Raw genomic sequence first — 19,372 nt, forward strand, 5'->3', positions numbered from 1 at the left:
GCTTTCTGTAAAACCTCAAGTCCCTATCAGCCTCTGTGTTGCGCAATGTTTTGAGTGCTAGTGTGTGAGTGGGACTGTGCGTGGGTGGGTTCGGGGACACTGTATGTAATCTCCGGTCACACACTCATAGTTAACGTGAGCTGCGCTGTCATGTGTGCGTCATGTTTGTCTTCAACGGACTGCCCTGGTTAGGTTGTCACAGAAGAAAACTCACTTATCCCTTAGTCTTTTTCTGATTCTCTTCCCAACAGCTCTGTCCTTCAGTAGTGGCTTTGTCCATGGCGTTCTTGCAGAGGACTGGAGACTACTGCCACGCTCAGCATCGACACGTCTAAACCCTGGGAGAATGTGTTGTGCTCTGTTCACTGATTCCTGGATGCTCTGAGACGCTCTTCCCTCTACTACTTGTGGTCCTGCAACCCAAAACTCCTCTCAAATCTAATGGGGTGATCTTACCTCTCTGGCTACGGCAAGCCATTAGAGAGGCAATACAAGATACTGGGAACTTTGAACATCGAAGAGTTTTGGAGTGTTTTATTCACAAAGAAAGATCAGAGGCTGAACAAAGCGCCCTTTTTGTGAATTTGCTCGTGAACGGTTCGGAGTTGGAGGAAGCACAATGGCTCGGATGAACCGGCCGGCCCCAGTGGAGGTGTGCTACAAGAACATGAGGTTCTTAATCACTCACAACCCGACAAACTCCACTCTGAGCAGCTTCATAGAGGTGAGCATTTGCGCACCGTTTTACTCTGCATGTATTTATCGTCTGTTTCCTCCCACCCTCCGCTTCTACTTTCATCCCTCGCTTGAACACGCACTCATTTTAGCAACACGTCCCGTTTCGGCTCCGTCTATCTTAAGACAACTCCACCGTCACATGGCCCACTCATTCTTATCTTGCTGGGAAAGTGTGCATGAACCATTGAGGCTCTAATGATAACGGCACATCCACAAAGCCTCCGTTTCCATGGAAACCCATCCCAGTGCTCCATCACATGGCAGGGATGTGGAACAGAGCGTGTTCATGAACAGCTTACGTTACCTCTCACGCCATTAAAATGATTGTTTGTATTTTAATCTTGTCAGAACTATTTTTTTAGAATCTGTATTTCTATTCCCATCACACTTTAGGATCTTAAGAAGTATGGTGCCACAACGGTGGTCAGAGTCTGTGAGATAACCTACGACAAATCACCACTGGAGAAGGATGGCATAACAGTCGTGGTAAGTGCCATAATGTACTATCAGCTGGACATTACAAAAAAAAAACACGACAGGGTGATCAGAACCCTGACATGAAGGGTCTTGTGTCATCCCGAAGGGGTTTATTTTGCGATGTTTACTGTCTGATTAGAGGATATCTCAGTGAATGCACATTTAAAAGTTTCTTAACCTTCAAATGGTCTTCGTTTCCTGTTTACACTTCTGGGTCTATACGACCCCAACAATTGATTGAGTAATTGTACAAAAAATATACATTTTTAATCATACAAATTATATATCGTTTTTTTTTTTGTTTACTTCTCATCTATTCATTAATGCTGTGTTTTTGGAGATATAAAGTACTTTTGTATCCATATACCACACAATTCCTCAACTACGCCATTAGCTTATATATGAAATATTATTTTTTTTATGATGCATTGCATTTATGCTCTAGTACTAGTAAAATTTCAGATTTATCATGCTGGATTTTTTTTTTTTTTGACACATGAAGAAATTATATTTAGTTTTTTTCACATTTCCCATTCATTTCAAGGTGGGGTCATATTGACCCCAAAGACCAGAAGTGTAAACATTTTTTTTACATACTGTAACTTAAGAACAACCGAATCAAGCCCAGTTTTTTTGAGTGTGTATAGATAGATAATGTATGAAAAGTCACAAAATCTTATTCCAGCGAGATTAAGGAAACCTTTTTTTTTAATTAAGTAAAAGTCGATTGGGGTCGTATAGACCCCATGACCCGATTGAGGGTTAAGTGTTTTTGTCTTAATTGTCCTGTTATAATATCTAAAAATCCTTACAACAAGATACATTTACCTGAGAAGAGAAAGACTTATTGACATTCTTGTTAAAGAATCTTAAATACAAGTATTTTGTTATATTGCACTGGCAAATTTTTTAAGTTAAAACAAGAAAAATAAAACGATATACAAAAAAAAGATTACACAAAATATGAAGTCTTTAAATCATATGCAGTGTTGCTTCTCAAGTAAATTTGTTTTGTTTCAATGATTTTTATTTTAAATGGAAAACAATATACAAAAGAGTAATTAGAAATTCACTTCATCGCTACTTACCAGTTCATAAATGGACATAAAATGTTGGACACCAAAACCATTGGTTCGATTTGAAACAATCATATCATATGAAAAAAAAGAGTGATATGAGTGACATGAAACTAGGACTGCTATTAGTAAATGGATTATCCAAATATTCGGATGTACAGTTTAAATCGTTTATTTCACATTTAAAGGGCCAGATGGTAAAAACGATAAGAGCTTCTAGTGCATGTAGGCAGTTATTGAAAGTGTTTTGCGTTAGAAGTGAAAAGTGAAACAGCTCCCCACAGACCCCCTTGACCCTCGTATACTCGTTCGCTCTTTCTAAAACACACACACACACACACACTAAATTCATTACAGAGAATGTTCTCTTCCAAGCAGCCACACGTGTTTCTTATTACCGACGTCAACGTTTCACTGTTGCTATGGTAGCGGCAGAGCCTGGTCTCTCCGTGTGGCCTCCGATCGGTCCCCGCCCACCTTCCCCCACCACCCAACCTTTCTTTTATACTTTTTCTTCTTGACTTTCTCACAGCAAAACTGTAAAGAAAAGAGAGCCCAAGGCTAACTGTTGTATAAGTCTTGTTTTTACTGACATCTGTGAATATTAAGGACACGCTGGCTGCTGGATACACCTCTTTCTTTCCGCAAACATTAGCCAAACCTGAAAATTCACACAAATATGACGTTTTTTATGTCCTTCAAGAGAGGTCATCTGCAGTGAAAAAGACTTCTGTTTCAAGACGTGTTCAAAAGACTGTTACATTACGAGGGCTTGGAGCCAGAGGGGCGTAAGTGGCATTTTGGGCGAATATGAGTTCTTTATATCAAAATGAAGGTCTCGATGAGCTCTATCCAATGGTGCCAAAATGCCTATCTGAGATCAAACTGTATTGAATAAAGCAACAAAATGACGTATTTGACTTTTTTTTTTTTTATGTTTTAGAACATGTTCATTGTGTTAATATGCCATACATTTTTTACTTAAATACTCATTTCATGTAAGAATGCCTGTGGTTGCAATGTTTGTGGTTTAAAGGGTTAGTTCACCCAAAAATAAATTTAAATATTCCATGTGACTACAGTGGCTCAACTATATGTTTATCAAGCGACGCGAATACTTTTTGTGCGAAAAAACAAACAAAAATAACGACTTTATTCGACTATTCCTTTTCTTCCTAGTTGGCCTGAAACGAGACTTCAAGAGATTTCCACGACGCATGCGCGAGAATTGCGATCTCCTTCAACTACTTCAGTTCTCGCGCATGCGTCGTGGAAATCTCTTGAAGTCTCGTTTCAGGCCAACAAGGAAGAAAAGGAATAGTCGAATAAAGTCGTTATTTTTGTTTGTTTTTTCGCACAAAAAGTATTCCCGTCGCTTGATAAACATATAGTTGAGCCACTGTAGTCACATGGGATATTTAAACATTTTCTTCATTGACTTTCTGGGCCGTCAAGAGCCAGTCCCTTAGGAGCCAATGTGGTAGTTATACAACTCTCAAATTTAATCAAAAATATCTTCATTTGTGTCCCGAAGACGAACGAAGGTCTTACGGGGTTGGTACAGCATGGGGGTGAGTAATTAATGACTTAATTTTCATTTTTGGGTGAACTAACCCTTTAAGGTTAATAATACGGGTGGTCAAAATTTTGTTTTGTCCCTCCTGTAAAGTTTGTTAAAAGCCACTTACGGCCTTCTAGCTCCAAGCCCTCGTGTGGCTTGTGTTGGTGTCATACACAGTCTAAGAAATGTGTTTGTTGTTTATGTCCGCCGCACAAGTTGCTGAGAAACTTTGCGAAACACAAAATCCCAGTGGGGACAATCAACTATGTTGTTCGCCACGTGTATTTGTGTGAACACCTGCAACGAGGGAGTAAACTGCGTTCTCCTGGGAGGCACACACGTGCCATTCCTCACCCTTCCCACCCAGAACAACTGTAAAGAGATCTGCGAGACTGCAGGCTTGAGCAAGTGACCCCGCTACCTAATTCTGCATTCCCAAAGTAGGCCACGACTGTTTACCCAACCTGCGTTACGTCAGTTGCCTTCCATCCGCTCCCGAAAGGTTTCTAAGGTGTGTTTGCCTAGGAAATCAATAGGATGGGCTGGAGGGAAGTAGAGGAAGCGTTTGTCGCGCGTCATTCATGCTTCAAAGGCTTTTCTGTAAAAGGCCTTGCTGGTCTGACTTGTTTACTTGAAAAGACTCGCACCTGCTAGTGTTGAGCGGCCTGTCCCTGGGGCTGTTGTGTGACTGCATATCACTCGTCAGTCCCTTGTGATAAGCGATATTTTGAGGCATCTGAATGCCGACTTATGTGTCCGTACTGTGAGAAAGCTTTTTATAATTAAGGCCTGCCCTGCCAAGCCTTTCTGGATCACACGAGTACGTGTTTGTGTGGGCATCTGCGCCTGTGAAGACATGCCAGTCTAAGTGAGCCACGTCCCTCAGCCACTGAACCACATCAAAGTCCCTCAGCGGTGGTTTAGGCGGGAAAACGGAAGAGGCGGAGTGGGATTTTCCTGATCTCCTGTGAAGCATGATTGTGATTAACCTCTCACCTTGAGGTCAAAAGAGCACAGGAAAGATACACACTTATGCTAAATTTGTCGTGTTTCACATGCCTCTTGGGCCTCCCACTTTGTCTTAATGGCACATAAGCATGCACCGCTTGTACAAATCACCTGAACAGTTGCAGGGATTGATAGATGACAGTACATACATCACTAATATTTATATAAAACCCTGAACTTGTACATTTGTTAGTAAGCTGAAGGGTTTACTGTCTGAAAGTCTCAAACCAAACAATCTCAGTTGATTGGCTTCATAAGTGTGTTTAAAGTGATCTCAGAGTCTGTATTTTTTGTTCTGGAATTGGTTTCCCAAATTTCCATTCCAAACAATTTGGTGTTTCCTGTAATATTGTTCAAATTAACATTTGTAAACAGCATCACAATTTTGTGGGGTTAAAAAACTATGGCTCTCGATTTTTTTGTTTTTGTTTTGTTTTGTTCGAACAATGTGGATTTAAAGGGATAGTTCACCATAAAATGAAAATAGTCATATTTTACTCACCCTAGTCTTGTTCTAATGCCGTTGCCCTTCTTTCTTTTTTGGACCACAACAGGTTCATTTTAACAAAAATCCTGTTTGTGCTCATCCATATAATGGAAGTGAATAGCGACCAGCTTCAAGCTTTTTAAAAAAGACGCAAAAGTACATTTTTTAAAAAAAAAAAATAGATTAAACACCAAGCTTTCTGTAGTTAATGTGCAATATATATATATATATATATATATATACACACACACACTCACCTAAAGGATTATTAGGAACACCATACTAATACTTTGTTTGGCCCCCTTTCGCCTTCAGAACTGCCTAAATTCTACGTGGCATTGACTCAAAAAGGTGCTGAAAGCATTCTTTAGAAATGTTGGCCCATATTGATAGGATTGCTTCTTGCAGTTCATGGACATTTGTGGGATGCACATCCAGGACAAGACGTCCCAAAGATGCTCTATTGGGTTGAGATCTGGTGACTGTGGGGGCCATTTTAGTACAGTGAACCCATTGTCATGTTCAAGAAACCAATTTGAAATGATTCAGGCTTTGTGACATGGTGCTGGAAGTAGCCATCAGAGGATGGGGACATGGTGGCCATAAAGGGATGAACATGGTCAGAAACAATGCTCAGGTAGGCCGTGGCATTTAAACGATGCCTAATTGGCACCTAAAGTGTGCCAAGAAAACATCCCACACACCATTACACCACCACCACCAGCCTGCACAGTGGTAACAAGGCATGATGGATCCATGTTCTCATTCTGTTTACGCCAAATTCTGACTCTACCACCTGAAATCGAGACTCATCAGACCAGGCAACATTTTTCCAGTTTCCAACTGAGCTCTTGCAAATTGTAGCCTCTGTTTTCTATTTGTAGTGGAGATGGGTGGTACCCGGTGGGGTCTTCTGCTGTTCTGCATTTTTTGTTGTTGGCTGATGACAGTTTGACAGATTGAATGTGATAACTTCTTGTTACCACGAACATAATGGATATATTCACCTGAGAAAATAAATTACATGTATTGTATTTCATGTTGGCAAGTCAGAGTGAACTGTGGCACTAAAAGTCTCACTAACGTTTTTTTGTTGTTGTTTTTGATTGTTTCAAAGTCAAAGCTTGTTTTTCAGTGTGAACTGACATAATGGGCTGGTTCTTCTCTCCTTAGGACTGGCCATTTGATGACGGCGCTCCTCCCCCCACTAAGGTTGTGGAGGACTGGCTGAGTCTCCTGAAGCGACGCTTCATAGATGACCCCGGTTGCTGCGTGGCTGTGCACTGCGTGGCCGGTTTAGGAAGGTCAGTAAATGTCCTAACAGATAGAGAATCGAATAAAGATTTAAACATGTTTATAAAGGGTCGTGAAACCCTAAAACACATTTTTTGACATAATAAAGGAGCCGTATGTATGATTGTGGCCAAAACTGGTACTGCAATCACTTTCAAATTACTTTAGAGCGGTGTATTCCCTTACCCTCCCTCCTGACTCGAGGTTGCCAGATAGGCTGCAGAATCCAACATTTTTGTATCTGACACATTTGCAGCTGTGGTAACTAGAGCAGAGCAGATGCCGCAACACTACTGACTTCGTGATTGGTTGATCGGTGGAGGGCGGAGCATCAGACCAAAACACATGACAACATCAACATCAGTTGAGGGCTGCAACTTCACTTTTTAAATGACAATATCCTGGCTAGACTACTGTTGTCAGTAATAAAAGTATTTAAAAATGAACATGATTTCTTCATATATGGGCCATTTTATGATTATTTGAAATAGATTTCTTACATACAGCCCCTTTAACATGTAAGGTTACATGTTACTGAAAACAACAAAAGCACTCGGTATGTTTATCATAAGGTGAAAAGTGACCATTTTTTATTTATTCTGAGCTTTTTCATTCTTCCGATTTAAGAAACAAAGTCAAACCAGCGTCACAAAAAATTAGTATAATTTTATCAGTGGTGATTGGTCAATACGAAAGTACATCAGCAGTTTCTGAGCATCTCTTTTAACCCAATCTCTGCAATGTATTTATTACACATGAGATCTCAGTAAAGCAGAGACCACTCACAAAAGACCACTTCAGCACTGTTCGTTCTCATCTGCCTGTTCAGTTTTGCGTTTGGACACGTGCAGTGTATATTTCTGTGCGCATCGAGCCTTCATGACACTTTAAAGGATTAGTTCACTTTTGAAAAAACTTTTGCTGATAATTTACTCACCCCCATGTCATCCAAGATGTCCATGTCTCTCTTTCCTCAGTCGAAAAGAAATTAAGGTTTTTGATGAAAACGTTCCAGGATTTTAAACGACACCGGACGATGAATAAGGAAGTACAGAATCAGTGTTTACAAGTTGAACGCATAGGTTGAACGTGCAAACGAACTCAAATGCTGTTTACAAAAAAAGGAATTAAAAGGTAAAACAACGATGTCGGACGATTTTGATTCTGTACTTCCAGCTACGTCGCCCGTGACCTTTTGAACGTAATTAGGTATTACGTGACGTTGCAAACGCGCCTCACAGAATAGAGCAAGGCTAGCATTTGTCCTTAGAAAAGTTACATTTTTGGAATAAGTTTTGAAATAACCGATCGTTTCGCATGATAAGACCCTTATTCATCGTCTGGTGTCGTTTAAAGACATTTGAAGCTGCATCTGAAACTGTTATTAACACTATCTTTTGGACCTTGAACCGTCCGGTTCCCATTGAAGTCCATTATATGGAGAAAAATCCTGGACTGTTTTCATCAAAAACCTAAATTTCTTTTCAACTGAGGAAAGAAAGACATGGACATCTTGGATGACATGGGGGTGAGTAAATTATCAGCAAAAGTTTTTTCAAAAGTGAACTAATCCTTTAACTTGCTGACTAGCTGGGTTTTGCTCAGGCCTGGGAACTCTGGGGGCAAATGGGTTCATTTCTCGTCTGGTGTCCCATAAGTAAGCCCACCTTGTGTGCCCTTTTCTAGACCTTAATCTGGAAAGGAATGTGTACTGTGGGCCCTATAGAACATTATGCACCTCTAGTCTCCCAGGAGACAGGTCTACTCTATTAGCTCTAGATGAAGTCGATAGTCCTCAATGGACTGAAACCATACTACATACAAAGTGAGCGAGAGGTACCACTTCGGAGGCTTCAAAGTGGACAGAGTGCTCCGCCAAAGTCAACAGTCCCCAAACAGTCCCAGTCCCTCTCTGTTTTAAGAGGCATTAGGGTTAGGGCCGAAGACAAAACAGGAAGTTGCTTTTTATCCATTTGTTATTACTGTCCTCCTCAAACGTGTGCTCCGTCCATGACCTTTATACCAGACGCTCTATCCCACTTGACTGATGCTCCCAGTTACCTTTGGATGAATTTTGTTCATGAATGGAAACTCCCTTAGCTATTTTTCGACCATAGAAGTTTAATGGGTACATACAGTATAGGTACATAGTGCATTATGTTGTGAACAGTGTTGGGTAAGTTACTCTAAAAAAGTAATGAATTACTAGTTACTAATTACCTCTTCAACAGTGTAATTAGATTACTGTACTAATTACTCTCTCTAAAAAGTATTTAATTACTTAAATCCCATATCAATCTCAACCAGCTGAATAATACAAGGATAGACATGAATCTGTTTTAATTCTTTCAAATAAATACTATAAAACTGTATGAATTATCCTTAAACTGACCACGGTGAAGAAAGTTACATTATAAAAACATACTTTTTAGCATCAGACAATACATTTTGATGTTAAACCCACTATTGTTTTATTTCTGATCTCATGACATTTCACACTTTTTTCATACATATTTTACAATAATTCGTACGAATTTGTACGAGTGCGGTCGTACAATTTAGACACCTCATAAAATGCATACGAATCGCTGTGAGATCGGACACAGTATTTACCTCAATTACATCAGAAGTAACTGTAATTAAATTACTGATAAATGAAGAGTAATCCCTTACTTTACATTTTCAAGGGAAAAGTAATTAAATTACAGTAACTAATTAGTAATTAGTTACACCCAACACTGGTTGTGAAACATAAATATTGAACAGTATGTGTCTCATAAGTATCTCCTACAGATGATGTATTTATGCTCTCTGTTGGTACACGTACAGTGCAACAAAACACCCCAAACGACAGCAGGTGACGTTAAGAGGAGGAGGTGGTAGTCTGGCCTCGCTGCTCTCAGTAAAACTCACTCTCTGACGCACTTCATCCACTTCCAAAGGGAATCTGCCTCGAATCTTGAAAGAGTGCCAATGTTTTTTTAGGCCCGACTCGTTTATTTTCAGATGGCAACACTGTTTAGAAATGGGGTTTATGGTGTAAGATTTAATTGTCTTTACTATACAGTCAGTGTATGTTTGAAAGTGAAGCATTGAGGGTTAAGTATTAAACTTTTCTTTGCCGTCCCTGCAGGCATGAATTATGGAGAAGTGTGCTGTTACTTTTGAAAGAGATCAGATTTAACATTTTCCGCTTGGCAGGCGATAAAGAGAGTGGAAAGATCGCATAGACATTAAAGAGGAGACTTGAGTGATATAAAAAGATCCTACCCCCAAGTCTCTACGATATTCTGGTCTTTATGTATGACTTGGGCCATTAGGTATCCACCTAGCAACCATCCAGAACACCTAGCAACAGCATTAACCTTTGTTTTCCACCACTCACCTATTCTAGAAGTTTTTTTTTTTTTTTTTTGCCTGAATCTTGACTTTTGATTGTGAAACATGAATTCATGTAGGATGAATTAAAGGAAAACTCTAATAAAACGTCGGTACCTAGTCAAACGTTCTCTGATATTTTGTTTTCATGATAATCGAATGTAAAGAGTTTTATCTCTAAAAACTGTTTAGCGTATAATGCTAATACTGGGGGCATTGACTAAGTAAAAAGAAATCGCTAGTTTATACCAATAGTGAGGGTCCATACAAGCAAAACGAAGCATTGAGAACTTTGTAAGTGTACAGACCGTTTAATAAGAAGATTTTTATAAAGACAGTTCACTTCGTGTATACAGACAGGAGCCATCTTAGAAAATAGTCTCGATAAGTCGATCCCCGAACGCCGTTCATACAGTTCAGAAGTCGCTCACTTAGCACATCGTTCGTGGTTTGACTTGTCTTGACTTGTCACAAAGTGAACTGTCTTAATAAAAATCTTCTTATTAAACGGTCTGTACACTTTTCGTTTTGCTTGTATGGACCCTCATTATGTTACTGTGTTAGTGTGGGGCTATTTTGAGCCTTGTTAGTGGTATAAACTAGCGATTTCTTTTTACTTAGTAAATGCCCCCATATACTAGCATTATACGCTAAACAGTTTTTAGAGATAAAACTCTTTACATTCGATTATCATAAATAAATCCCAGAGAACGGTTGACTAGGTACCGATGTTTTATTAGACCAAAGGTTCATTCTGCTTTGACTTCTTGTAATGCCTCTTTTCCACTGGATTTAATGTGGCATTGCTCCATCTGTTTTGAACTGTACAGCTACAGTCATTTCTATCTAAGAAACATCTCATGGAACAATTGAGCTGCTCGAATGAGCCAATAAAGTGTGTGTGTGTGTGTGTGTGTGTGTGTTAGAGTGGTTACGACACCGACATTTTGAGTCAAATCTACTACCTGTGAAACAATGCAGGTTTTGTTGTTTGTTGTTTTCAAGTAAAATGTCAGTAATAAAATAAAGCACAAAAAACATACAAGTGATAGACAAATAAAAACAATAGAACAAGAATTCAGTCCTTGAAGTTCTGCCATATTTAATAAACATTGAACACATTTTTTTTTAATCTTTTTTTTTTTTGTTTATTGTTTTCTTTAGAGCTCCAGTACTGGTGGCTGTGGCACTGATTGAAAGTGGGATGAAGTATGAAGATGCCATCCAGTTCATCAGACAGTACGTACATCTCTCTCGACTTCTTTCAAGGACAACAGACCTTGAGCTCTTGACGTCAACTGCCACATACATACATACAAGTGGATCATAAAAGCTAGTTCTTAGTTGCTACGCTTGCCAGAGTGCCTTTTGATAGCAAGGCCAAGCTTTAAGCTTTCAATACGCAAAAGATTCGCAATTGATCCTTTTTTAAGCTCTGCTCCCTCAGGTACCGTTCCTTGTGTTTTTCTATGCTATTTTCAGTCCAATGTGGGCTGGAGTGAAACACGAGTTTGCAAGCCATTTTTATCTGCCGTCTAATTTAATTGTACCGAGATGAAATTGTATATTAACATGTTTTTTTGGCTTCACAGGAAGCGCAGAGGTGCAATAAACAGCAAGCAGTTGACATATCTAGAGAAATATCGGCCCAAACAGAGACTGCGCTATAAGCACCCGCACATTTTCAAGAACAAGTGCTGCATCATGTGACTGCACCCTCACCCTGCTGTTCTGAACCTGATGGACTGGGCCACACCAGATGCACTTTTGCTATAAAAATATGAACCGATTCGGTCTGGATAAACCCCGCTGGTGCCTAAAATCCTCCTCACTCTTGATTGCGGTGTGGATACTGCCATGGCTTTTCCAAGACTTACGACTCAGAGGTCTGAAAGGCTGCGCATCTCTGAGGTTAATGAGATATGGTAAAGGTGACCTTTGACCCTTGCACCAGGACCGACACCCTAATCATGCCTCAAATGATCGTGACTGTCTGAAAGAGCCAGGCGGTGTGATGATGTGAATCATGGACAAAATTTGTGCTTTCTTACTCTCTACTAATTTTTCTTTCTACAGCTTCTCTTCAGAGTCCAATTTTTAGATGACCACGTTTCCTTTAACACTTTCCGTTTTCAGCACAAATCTTTTTACTGGTGACCTTCTCCATGATGCTTTTGTTTTATGAGCAAACAACGGTTAAAGTGGACTAATGAAGGGCTTATGTTGTGTGAAAGATATTTCTGTTTCACAAAGCAGCTCTTTGCTATTTCTATTAGGTTCAGTGCCAGACTCTTAAAGGTTTCTGAAAGCTACATGCGAAGGTCAATGAATTTAACTGCGAAAATGCTTTTGCGTGTTTATGTGCTTAAAATCAAACCTCGTGTTTGTTGGAGTAATTTTACCTTGTTAGGACTTCAGGGTTCCCTGGATGCGGTCTGTCTATGATGCTTGTCCGTTCAGTTCAACAGAGATCAGATGGTAAAAACGACCCTATATAAATGAATTTCCAGACAAGACGGTGGTTTCAAGTTTGTTTTTCTCTGTTTTTGTAAGAACACACCTCCAGCTGCATAATACAAATAAAGGCTGTTGCAATCATGAATAAGGACTGGGAGTGTTTTTCATAATGTGTAACAAGTTCACTGCCTGTCAAAAAATCTGCAGGGCAAAGACTCAGATCTTGTTTTAAGAGTGATGGGTAACACTTTATTCTGATTGTCCACTTTATACATTCTACTAACTGTGAGTAACGTTGCAACTTCGTGTCAGACAACTTTATTTTGATGCTCCTCCTCCAACATTCTAGTCATGTCAACTAAGTTAATTATAGTTATTAGAATGTCTATAGTGAACCATCGAAATTGGGTAACCTTTCACAATTTTTTGTGAAATTGTGTAACCTTTCTACATTTTCATGCAGAAAATGATATCCTACCCATGTTTGTATTTTTTTTTTTTTTTTTTTTTACATGGGAAACCTGCATAATACGACTGACAGACAACAAAGTTTTGACCTAAAAATATCCAAATTGAAAATGCTGTGGAAACAAAGACACCTACATCTTGGATGCCCTTGAGGTAAGCTAAAACAGATCAAAAATTAATTTTAAAGTGAACTATCCCTTTAATTGTGAGACGGTTCCCTACTGTGCACTTTTATTTATACATCGACATAAATGTCAATATATATGAATTTGATGCGCTTGCTTATTTATTTTTCTGTTGACCAGTAAAGGGCTACAGTACAACACTGCTCTCTGGTGGTCAAAAAGAAATACACATTTAATTCAAACATTTGAAGCTTGTTTCACGTAACTTCTAAAATAATTGCTACATCCAGACCTATATTTAATAATAATAATAATTATTATTATTGCATTTTCAATATTTTTTTATTTGCCATTTCTGTATTAAAGTCATGAAATTAAATTGATAGATAATTATTTCCAAGCATTGAATACATTTAATTTATTTAAAGTGTTCCTACCCGATTCTGTGCAAAAACATTTCGTCTACGTGTTCATGAAATTTTTTTTCTTCAATGCCAAGTGAGATATTTTATTTAACAGAAGTAGCCTACATCGAGCGGCCCGTTTGGACTATTTTTTTTTTTATTATTATTAGACATTATACAAACATACAAACAATAACATGACATCCAAAAAGACAACAATCCAAGATTTTCCAAAAATAGTTTAACATAAATGAACAAGAGACTAAAAATTAAAAAATAAATAAAAATAAAATAAATAAATATAAGGGCTAAATGTAACTATTTATAAATATAATAGCTGCGAGAAATTACAATCCAAGACAGTATTGAGGAAAGAAGAGAAACATATAATTCTTCACTGTTCAATTATTTTCAATTCTTTAGCAAATACAATTGTGTCCGAGCATTTCTTATTATCTATACATTTAAGAGATTCAAGATACAACATAAAATCAGCCAAAAAAAACTTTAAACAAGGCTTAGAATTATTAAATTTACTTTTATGAATGTGAAATTTGCCAAATAGAATCATAAGATTAATCATAAAATTTACAGACGTAGTTTTTGACTCAAAATATATATTTACTACATATGTTGCAGTGTGAGTGACGTCACGTGGGCGCGACTTAACTTATGCCAGTGCAAGTTTTATGTTCAAAAATGTCATCGTCTGTCTGCTGCTGTAGAAATGGCTCTGAAGAGACGCATTTGCTCGCCGATTTCTCGTTTACGTGAATAATGAGAATCAACTTAAGGTGCGGAACTTTTGTGTGGTTTGCCTGTAGCCCTAACTTACATATGCTAACGGCTAAATGCATGTTGTGGCTGAACTTCAATCAGTTTCTTCTGTTTTGAAGTTCATCCCATCATGGAGAGCGCGACTTTCCACCCGACGTATTCCTGGTTGGATTTTGTGTTTACTGTGATCGGCGTGTGCACATTTCTGTTTGACGTGGTCTCGGATCTGTGGGTGGCGAAGGAGTTCTACATACATGGAGATTTCATGTGGTTCGGGGTCTTGGTGGGCTTCATGCTCATGTCATCTGTCGTTGTTCAGCTGTTTAGCTGGTTTTGGCTTAAGTATGATCGTCATTTGACTGACTTTGAGTTTCAAGCGTCCTCTGGGAACACCGTTCTCTTCAGTGAAGCGAGAAGACTTAAATTGTTGCTCCTCCTGCATTTTTGTCATTTGGGCTACTTCATCAGGTGAGACTGCAGTGCAATCACGAGCTTAAGCTCGTTAAACTATTACTGTTGCTATATTGCCAAACCCCCCCCCCCCCCCCCCCCCCCACATTTTATTTCAAGTCTTTTAAATAAAGCGTAAATTGCAAACAAGTACATCTTTAAAAACAAAAACAAAATAAACAACTTATTAATAAATAAAAAAAACATGCAAACGCTTTTAAGTTTATTTATTTATTTCAAGAAAAAACGTGTGCATTTTTCTATCGCTAGCCTACATCTGTCACATCTGTTGCAGACAATCTTGATAACGGCATGTGGTGTGGTTGTGGTGTGTTGTAACTTTTGTTATAATCTGGTCAGTGAGTAAAGTTTCTTTCCTTTGAATAGCCTACAGTTTTTCTTCAAAACATTCTTAAATGTAAACCCTTCGATTCCAAAAAATCATTGTGGAATTACCAAAATCCAGGGATGTATTTTATCAGGGTTATAATTTTATAACAAGAATTTTTAATGAATAAACACTGCAAAATAAATTAGATGCATGTGTAAAGTATTCTTTGGAAAATATTTAGCTGCTTATGTTCTCTACTATAGTACTGTATTGTGTATTAATTCATTTATTAATACCAAATATTTATTACATTTTTGTATTAATTTATATAAAAATTGTAAAAAAATATATTAATTTCTTTTACAATTTTTACAGTTTTTCACTAAACATTTTCACAGACACCTTGCAGTCGTTGTGCCCCGGACCCTAGTCTGCAAATCCCTGTATTTAGATGATCATTTCATGACTCATGATGATAACTGAATATGTATTTATCCATAGACCTTGGGTGTAACAATATATAATGCCACAATATATCACAATACTACTATCACAACGACTACCAATGAAAATTAGCCTTTGGGCTAATTTGGGTACATTTACATTTAAGAATGTTTATTAATGTACACTGTCCCTTTTCTAAATAAATAAATACAAAAATGCAACAATACGTATTGTGGATAGTGACAATATGTATTGTGGATAGAGTTTTAGTGTCGGTACTATATTAAACTACTATATATAATGTTAAATATAATGTATAATAATGCAATGGGGAATATTTGTGAGTCCTGATTTTGCCAAATGTCTTATGTTACCTGACATTATTTAAAAAATATCTAATCAGTGACAGAGTGCAAGTATATTGATCTAAATTATTCTGTATTTTCAGCTTCAGAATCATGAATATTTTTATTCTGGTGTCACCATTGTCCTTGGGTTACAAGCACCAAGTCCAAACCTATTCATTTTAACCCACAATGTAATATCAAATTTAACATTTTAATCAACAGTACACGTTTTGTTTACCTTTTATCATATGTCTTAGAGTATCGCAATAATAATAATCGCATCGTGAGTTCAATTAAGTATTGTGATTTGTATCGAATCATGACATGAGGGTATTGGTACACCCCTAATAGGAGGGTGTGTAAAAACAAACTATACCTTTCTATACCAAAATCTCCTTTTTAAGCATACTTTGATATTTTGTTAATTAATTCTCTTTTTCTTCATAGGCACGTATCAGCTATCTGGCAGGGCTTTCGTGTGTGGTGGCGAGGGGAGTGTGGGTCTGAGTTTGCAGTTTATCTGACCCATGACCTCAGCATGCTGCGTCTCATTGAGACGTTCTGCGAGAGCGCTCCCCAGCTCACCCTCATGATGTACATCATTTTACGCAACAACCACGCAAGGATTGTACAATGTGGGTAACCATTTTGCTTCTGCTCTAACAATTATAACCACTTCTCTTTAAAACGTATGACACCCAATCAGCTCGAGGGGTGATCGTCCACGTGAGATTCATCAGTAACTTATTATAATAAATTTACAATAAATCCTCCAAACAACACTTCCTCTAATTTATGCTTGATTTCCTCTTGCCAGTTTGTGGTAAAAATAATTTCCTTTCTGTTGAAGCTGACAATTGTTTCATCAAATGATTTGAGAAACTTGAGCATTGACTTAAAGAGGACATGGAGAAATCTGATCTCCCTAGAGGTTTATGATTTTACATTGGACATTATATACAGTTTAAATACAGTACCAGTAGGCTTGGGGATGTATTTAAAAAAAAGTCCCAGTTATATAAATGTTAGTATCATTATGAAAAAAAGCCTCATTAAAATAATGAAATGTTTGAATCTGTCAAACATTATTATTAAATAGTTAATATTATTAATTATTAATAAATAGTTATTATTATTTTGAAAAATGTTTTAATTAGTAATACTCTGAAATTACAGCAACTTTTATCAGTTGAAAGAAAAAATGTTTCGGCTGAAATGGTTTTGAAGGGCAGAAATCACTGACTTCATTTGCATATTTTGACTGCGTCTGTTTCTATTTTGTGCACACGAATTGGTTAAGGTACAAATATTTCAGCTGTTTCTGGGGCTGAGTTGAAATTAGTATATTAGTATATATATATATATATATATATATATATATATATATATAAAACAGCCTGTTTTATGATGCGTCCGCTGTAGACTATTTATTGGTTAAGGTACAACAGGTAAATATTTCAGCTGTTTCTGGGGCTGGGTTGAAATTAGTATATTAGTATATATATATATATATATATATATAAAACAGCCTGTTTTATGATGCGTCCGCTGTAGACACAGTGTTTAGGTTATTTTAGGTTGTAATTTGGTGCTCCGCCCCAAAACTAAAAATGTATATATATATATATATATATATATATAGTATAAGTTTTTAGTTTTGCAATATATATACAATGCTTTTTACATATTTTATTAAAGTATACTTGATTATTAAAGATAAATAAAAAAATGAACTTTCACAAAATGTATAAGCTTGTTTATGTTTCTAAGTGTTATTTTATGATTATTTTTTGTACTAATATAGTATTTATTAATGTTGTTTTTTTTTTTATATTTCCAGTTTTTAATTTTAGTCTAGGTTTTAGTCATTTTGATGTTTTTTTTTTTTAGATTTATTTAACATTAATTTTACTTTTAATTGTAGTGATTTTCACACTTATTTTATTTCATTTAGTACCCAAGGCAGCATTTGTCAATTTAATTTAAGCTAGAGTTTTTCCATCTAATAATTTTGTTTTATTTCAGGTTTAGTTAATGGTAGTTAATAATAATACACTACTATTATATTAGTTTGATTTTATTAAATGTGTTTCGCATTGTTTTTTCACAAAACCACTGATGTAAGTGGAAGAAGACGACACTGATGTTTCTGTTTCGCAGGTGTGAGTGTGGTCGCCTCCACTACTTCTATAGCCTGGATGGTGGTGGACTATCATCGGTCGCTTCGTTCGTTTCTGCCCGACAAGGACAAGCAGGGTTGGTTGTCCTCACTGGTCTACTTCTTCTGGAACCTCTTTCTAATTGGCCCACGCGTAGCTGCTATTGCTCTCTTTGCCTCCGTGGGACCCAGCTACATTGTTGCTCACTTCCTGTTTTTGTGGCCTAGCTTTGTTATATGGGCCTGGCGGCAGGGCACCGATTTCATGGACAGCATTGGGGGCGAATGGCTCTACCGGGCCACCATAGGTCTCATCTGGTATTTTAGCTGGTTTAATGTGGCTGAAGGACACACCAGGAGTAGGAGTAGCATCTACCACACATTTATCATCACAGACACTGGCATCCTGTTGGCCACATGGTGGTTTTACCGCGATGCAGAGACGACCCAGTCGTACGCCATTAGCCTGATTATCTCCATCCCACTTTGTTATGTCTTGGGCCTAATGATAAAAGTGCTCTACTATTGCTGTTTTCACCCCAAATTGTGGCGGTCAGCGGATTTTAGGAAATGTTCAGAAGGAGGGGAGCCACACGTCTTTCTTCAGGCCGATGGTGCTTCTGGTGGAGGGGAGACGGACAGCGTTCTTCAGGGCGACGGTGATTCGGATGGAGTGAAGCCACACATCGTTGTTCAGGCCAGTGGTGCGTCTTCTCAAAGATTTAACAAGAGGATGAGCCAACATGCTGCTAACTTTTACAAATGAATGTAAAGCAAATAATGTATTGGTACGGTAAAAATGAATAGCATGTAGCCTGTTTGACTGTTACGCTTTTTTTATTGTATTTTTAAATTCTCTGTTCACAGTGTTACAAATGATTGTTTTGGGATGATTTCATTCTGTTGTTTGTTTTGAAAGAATAGCTCACCCAAAACTAAAATTGTCATCATGACTTTTTTCCACACCCACATGACTTGATGATGGGTGGGCTGACAAGCTACAAAAATGACTAATCAACTTATGGTTTGTATCAACTTTCAACTTTAAAAATGTAATGCTTTGTGTGAGGAACGGACCCAAATTGAAGTTGCTTTTTTACTTCAATCAAGTACGGTTTCAGTGAATGTTCTTTCATTTCTTTAATGTAGAATAGAAATATGTGCACAGACTGATCCTTAGTCAACTTGCCAAAACTATTTCTATTTTTTTTAAGGTTTTCAAAAATTGTTAAGTGTTTACAGAATGATAATGGTATTGAACAGCACTGTTAATGATTATACCTAGTCTACACTTTCAGTATATTTTTCGATACAGTAAATTACTCATTATTGTCAGCACAAATGTCTGACAGTAGAAGTTCTTGTAGTATTGTAACATTATCCAATAGTGAAT

The 19,372-nt window shown here is 37.6% G+C and overlaps 2 protein-coding genes across 2 annotated transcripts; both read left to right on the forward strand.

The window, feature by feature from the left end:
- Positions 1–589: 589 nt before the first annotated feature.
- ptp4a3a (protein tyrosine phosphatase 4A3a) lies at positions 590–12,624 on the forward strand. Its single transcript, XM_039681261.2, has 5 exons — positions 590–724; positions 1,132–1,224; positions 6,521–6,651; positions 11,183–11,257; positions 11,611–12,624. Exons 1-5 carry the CDS (start codon positions 620–622, stop codon positions 11,726–11,728), a joined length of 522 nt encoding a protein of 173 aa, XP_039537195.1. The 5' UTR covers positions 590–619; the 3' UTR covers positions 11,729–12,624.
- A 1,514-nt stretch (positions 12,625–14,138) lies between these two features.
- On the forward strand, positions 14,139–19,182 carry xkr8.3 (XK related 8, tandem duplicate 3). The gene is made up of 3 exons (XM_089122519.1): positions 14,139–14,717; positions 16,269–16,456; positions 17,982–19,182. Exons 1-3 carry the CDS (start codon positions 14,380–14,382, stop codon positions 18,743–18,745), a joined length of 1,290 nt encoding a protein of 429 aa, XP_088978645.1. The 5' UTR covers positions 14,139–14,379; the 3' UTR covers positions 18,746–19,182.
- The last annotated feature ends 190 nt before the right edge of the window (positions 19,183–19,372 follow it).

This window comes from Pimephales promelas, chromosome 18 (genome assembly GCF_988280905.1).
Source record: "Pimephales promelas chromosome 18, fPimPro1.hap1.1, whole genome shotgun sequence".
In the NCBI taxonomy this organism is placed as follows: Eukaryota; Metazoa; Chordata; class Actinopteri; order Cypriniformes; family Leuciscidae; genus Pimephales; species Pimephales promelas.

Coding starts and splice junctions, on each gene's coding strand:
- xkr8.3 (XM_089122519.1), top strand. CDS start 14,380: ATGGAGAGCGCGACTTTCCACCCGACGTATTCCTGGTTGGATTTTGTG. Junction 14,718..16,268: donor CATTTGGGCTACTTCATCAG/GTGAGACTGCAG, acceptor TTTTCTTCATAG/GCACGTATCAGCTATCTGGC. Junction 16,457..17,981: donor CCACGCAAGGATTGTACAAT/GTGGGTAACCAT, acceptor TCTGTTTCGCAG/GTGTGAGTGTGGTCGCCTCC.
- ptp4a3a (XM_039681261.2), top strand. CDS start 620: ATGGCTCGGATGAACCGGCCGGCCCCAGTGGAGGTGTGCTACAAGAAC. Junction 725..1,131: donor CTCTGAGCAGCTTCATAGAG/GTGAGCATTTGC, acceptor ATCACACTTTAG/GATCTTAAGAAGTATGGTGC. Junction 1,225..6,520: donor AGGATGGCATAACAGTCGTG/GTAAGTGCCATA, acceptor TTCTCTCCTTAG/GACTGGCCATTTGATGACGG.